Genomic DNA, 5574 nt, shown 5'->3' on the forward strand with positions numbered 1-5574 from the left:
CACTGCGAAAAAAACAGCACACGGGTGGGGTTATATTTGAATGGCATTCCTAAGTATATTTTTCTCTAAGCTTTACGGCTAGTAAAGAATGAAGAAAATTTAAAAACCTAGTTCTCTTAATAACTATTAAAAAAAGAATGACATCAATCTAGTTAATTTGTGTTCCTTACACATTTTCTCTTCATTCCTCCATCTATGCTACTTACAGTTTGGATGGCTGGGGCTCATGCTCGTGACTCTGTGTTGTATTGAACGTGCTCCTGTGAACCTAAATTCTAATAGTCAGTGTGCTTTCCTCTGAAGGAGGAGATGGAAGATTCCCTGGCGGATCTGCTTAGTCTTTACACTGTAAATGATGGGGTTCATCACAGGAGGTGCCAACAGGTAGACATTGGCCATGATAACATGGAGCAGTGGAGAGTTGTGCTTGGCAAAGCGGTGGGTCATGGAAACTCCAATCATAGGAACATAAAGGACTAGAACAGCCAGAATGTGGGACAAACAGTTATTGAGGGCTCGGAGCCTCTCAGTCCGAGTGGCAGTGCCCAGGACACTTTTCAGAATGAGTGTATAGGACCCCACAATGAGCAAAGGGTCCATCACGATAATGAGCAAAACGATAGCCAATCCATACCAGCTGTTGACCCGGATGTCAGCACAGACCAGACGAATCATATCCTGGTGGAGGCAGTAGGAGTGCGAGAGAAGGTGGGAGCGGCAGAAGGGCAGGCGCTTGAGAAGGAAAAGGGAGGGAAGAACAGCCAGAACACAGCGGACAATGATGGCTATCCCAATCCTGCCAATGACTTCACTGGTGAGGATGGTGACGTAATGCAAGGGGCGGCAGATGGCAACATAGCGGTCAAAGGACATGGCCAGCAGAACAGAAGATTCCATGAAGGAGAAGGTGTGCATGAAAAATAACTGTGCAAAGCAAGCTTCAAAGCTGATTTCTTGAACATTGAACCAGAGGATCTGCATGACCGTGGGCAGGGTGGTGAGGGTGAGACCCAGGTCAGTCAGGGCCAGCATGGAGAGAAACAGGTACATGGGCTGGTGGAGGGAAGGGTCTATGCGGATCACAGTGAGAATGGTGGTGTTGCCCATGATGGAGATGGCATAGAGACAGCAGAAAGGGATGGAGATCCAGATGTGGTAAGCCTCAAACCCAGGGATGCCCGTGAGGATGAAGTAGAAGGGCTCTTGTGTGGTATTCCTCACTTCAGACATGCTCAATCAGCTTCACTTCAGAGTGACAGTCTTTGCTCAGAGACAACCACGAACTTAAGTAATAATCACAGTTTTCTGTGTTCTCCACTCTCTGTGGAAATAAAGGTTCATAGTAATGTAATTAAAGATTGATTCAAGGATCCATGGGTTGCTTGCTGTTCAATAGACTGTCTCTAAAGACTGCTTCTACAACGCTTATCCTCCCCAGTAGCACAACACACATCATTCACGGGCAAATTTTTAAAATATTGTTTTGTTTCTATTTTCCTATTTTCAACAGTTTCTTCGGACTCTGAAGCATCTGTCTTTCATCCAATGTCTCTCTGAATATTACTCCCCGAGAGACAACATGGACTCCAAGCTGGGAAAGTAATGGCTAATAGCTAGTCACCATCCTTTTGAATTTCCTTTGACTTTGATAACAGCATTCTCACTTGCTCCCCTTGATCTGAATACCAGAGAGAAGTCGGTTTCTATTTCTCCCCCATGATTCATTTTACCACATGCTGTGGTTATGATTCCTGTAAATCACCCTGTATATGTAATCTGCCATCTCATTCACATTAGTTGAAGTGGTCTAACACCATGGATTGCATGTACTCAATATCAACATGGATTGCAGCAAGTGGAGCAAAACTCCTGGGCAGTGAGGGTAGAGCCAGGTAAGATGATCACAGGTATTGGTCAAAGTTTCTGTTCAGCTGCTGCTGTACGTGCATTATCTGTAGTAATTCTTTTCCTCCTCTCTCCATAATCATCTCCCCTCTCTCTCCCTGATCATTACCAGGGGAGACTTACCTGTGGGTTCTCCTGTCTATAGTGCTCTCTTCACTATCAGAGATGTGTCTTTCTCTATGAGGCTCGTGGAGTAAAGATGTTATAAACTCTTGCAGATCTCTAGACAGCAGGCTGAGGAAATGGCAAATCCCTCAGAATTACATGAAGAGGCATCCTGAGAGCTGGACCCACCAGGAATTCAGGAAGTCAGCTCTGTCAGAGGTTTTGCTGCCTTTGGTGTCCTCACAGAGCCAACAGTCAGGAAGCCCCAGTGAAGACTTGTTCATCCAGCTTGTTGTATGTGATTTGAACTATATCCTGATGTTGAGTGCACATTAGTGAAAATACATTAGTTCTGAGAAATTTTCTAGTATAAGAAGTGTGATTCTGGGATGGAATTAGAAGGAACAGGATAATTGCATATAGGAGGAATTTCATACACCTGATCAAGGAGCTTTTGCTTTTCAGTGAATCTTTAGCTAGCGTGATAATATTTTTAATATTTATAAAATAGATATATGTGGAAGCCATATCAAAAGAAACCTAGAAAGGGAAATTGTTCAATTATTAGTTCTCTGCTGACTCACTTCTCAATTTATGTCAAAAAATTCCAAATGGATAAAGTAATTAAGCATAAATCACTAATATTAAATATAAAGCAATGTTGCATTCAAAGCTCCTATTGCCAAGGACTCCATCGTGGTAAGGAAAATACCTATTTTCTAATAACTTAGTCTAAATGCATAATTGCTTAATCTGATTCATACTATGGGAGTACTTGATTCAGTAGTTCTTGAAGACTGAAATGGAACACATCCTGACTGATTTATAATCACTCTGACCAGATTCCACTCTCTGGAATCAGCTTTGGATAAAATACTAAAATTGGGGTGCCAAACCATTTTAAAAAATTCTTTGTCATAACTAATTCTTTTAGAAAGACCTATTGTGGGGGGCACAAGGGGTTAAACAGCAATGTGAAGCTATCTGCAGCCTCTGTAGCACGAGTTTGATCTCTGGCCAGGGAGCTACCCACATGGTGCAGCAGACCTCTCCTGACTTGCCCACTGCTACCCTCACAGTGTATTTAAGTTTCAGTCAATTTGCCTGTTCTGCTCCCCTCTCTGTCTCTGAGGAATCCTCTTACCCCCCACACCTCTGGCCTGTACTCCAGTTCTTATATGCTTAAATAGATAAATCTTAAAAAAAAAAAAAAGACCTATTGTGGCGTGGGTCATTTCTTTCTGATCTTATGCACAAGATCGTTACCCACTTCTCTTTTGCTGCTGGGCACTTAGGTTTCTTTCATAAGTTGGTTATTGTGACGTGTGCTGCAGTGAACATACATGTGCTCGTACCCCTTGGAATTAGTGTTTTGTATTTTATCAGATAGATACCCAGGAGAAAAATTACTGGATAATGTGGATTTCTATTTTTAATATTTTGAGAATCTCCTATATTGTTTTCCATAGGGGCTGGACCAGCTTACAACCCACGAATGGCGAACACAGGTTCCTTTTCCTCCACACCCTTGCTACACTTGTTCTTTCTGGTCCTTTTGATACGTTCTTTTCTCAGTGGTGTGTTCAAGTGGACACACACACACATACACACTCACTCACACATTCATATGAACAGGAATGATGATCAGTTATAAAAAAGATGAAATGTTGCTATTTACAACAACATAGATAGAAATGGAGAGGATTATGGTAAACAAAGTCAGCCAGAGAGATAAAGAATGGTGATTTCACTCACTCGTATACTATGAGAAAACAAAGGAACACACAACTGAAACAAATAAAATCCTAGAAAATGGACTGCAGAATTCAACCTGCAGAAGGACAGGGGAGCAAAAGGGGCATGGAGTTCAGTGATCTAAGGTGGTGGAATATGGGTGCTGTGGTGGTAGGTGGGAAATGTTGACATATTTCTGAAGAGGTATGAACTTATACCACAGAATCATAGACAGTGTTGTAAAACAATTAAAAATAAAATAAAGGAATGAAATCAACCATTCAGCTCTAAAAAACACAACAAAGAGAAAAGAATATTTTCATAGACTCAAAAGATTTAGATGTTTCTAGAAGGAGTGTCACTCTACTTCAAGGTGAGACTTAATTCTCGTAATTACTAGATAGTTCCATTATGGAGAACAATATGTATAATCCTGTTTATAGTGTCTGAGAGGTGAGAAACTGGAATTATAGCAAGAGGAATTCTCTGCTCTCCCAGGTAGTAGTGGACATCATCAATTTCTTTCTAAATTCGTGATAGGTAAATATAAACACACGTGAACTACACTGGAAAGTATCACAACATGGGATCGGCGAAGGGAAGAAACAGCATTTATTAAGGAAACAGTGGTTTTTCTTCAAACAGTGGTTTTTCGTTCTTTATATTGATAGTCTCGTCACAATTCTCATTCCTTATCGCCCATAAATACTCTTCACAGTCTTGTTAAGATTGCTCCTTCCTACTAACTTGATCAAAGCATTGACTAAGTTTCTTTATCAAAAGTATTTCTGTAATCCTAGGCTATTAACAACTGTTATCCATTTATTAGTTATTAAAACCAGTTTGATAGAAAATTGTACACATATTACAGATAAAGTGGCAGGACTATCAAAAGTTAAGCAGCCTTCTCTACACATTTATTAACAAGTCATGATGACAAATCTAAGTCCCCAACAATTTTATTTTATTTTATTTTATTTTTTTTTGTGGGACCTTCGCTGGTAACCGGGGATCGAACTGGCGCTGCAGAGGCTGCGGGCAGCCTCGCAAAGCAGCCCTCAATCGCTGTGCCACTAGGGGAGGCCCCAAGTCCCCAACAATTTTAAACAAGACTAATAATAAATAACATTGAGTTGATTCTAAGTATTCACCAGCTTAACATTCAAGCTGCTTCATGCTTATCTTCAGAGATATCTGTCTTTCTTCCCACCTGCAGCTAGCATCTTCTTCCAGCTATGGTTTCCATCACATTGAATACATACTTCCACAGAGAAGTTAAAGGAATTCTGCATTAAAATGACTTCAACAGTTTCTAAAATGTCCTGGCCTTTTCCCTCTTTTTCCAAGTAGCACCTCATGATCATGAATGCCTGTTTCCTGTTATCAATTGAGATTATATGAGCATGTGCATTTAATTAAATGTTGACATTGGCTTGAGGAATTATAGGGAATGAACATCTTATAGCTTCATGAGGTATTTTCATGCAGTTATGAGCATTTTGAGTTTATAAAAAAGAACATATACTGAACCCCAAGCTTTATATAACAACATAGTAAAGAAAGCACTGCAGAGATGGGATTATACTTTGGTTTATATTTTTAATATTTTTTCTCAATGTTATATGGCTAGTTACTCTAAATGAGAGCTTTAAAACTATGGGTTTTTTAAATTTTAGTGAAGAACCAGTGATTACATATTATTTACATTAGAAGCTGCTAATACAGCCCCTCGTCCTTCCTCATTTATGCTACTTACAGTTTGGATGGCTGGGGCTCATGCTCGTGACTCTGTTGTATTGAACATGCCCCTGTAAACCTAAATTCTAATAG

At 40.3% G+C, this 5574-nt stretch overlaps 1 protein-coding gene across 1 annotated transcript; it reads right to left on the bottom strand.

Moving 5' to 3' along the window:
* Positions 1-282: 282 nt before the first annotated feature.
* LOC119254643 (olfactory receptor 51Q1-like) lies at positions 283-1230 on the bottom strand. Its single transcript, XM_037521744.1, has one exon. It carries the CDS (start codon positions 1228-1230, stop codon positions 283-285), a length of 948 nt encoding a protein of 315 aa, XP_037377641.1.
* Between the last annotated feature and the right edge of the window lie 4344 nt (positions 1231-5574).

Source organism: Talpa occidentalis, unplaced genomic scaffold (genome assembly GCF_014898055.3).
Source record: "Talpa occidentalis isolate TD23 unplaced genomic scaffold, MPIMG_talOcc4v2.1 talOcc4.3, whole genome shotgun sequence".
Taxonomy (NCBI): Eukaryota; Metazoa; Chordata; class Mammalia; order Eulipotyphla; family Talpidae; genus Talpa; species Talpa occidentalis.

Coding starts and splice junctions, on each gene's coding strand:
- LOC119254643 (XM_037521744.1), bottom strand. CDS start 1,230: ATGTCTGAAGTGAGGAATACCACACAAGAGCCCTTCTACTTCATCCTC.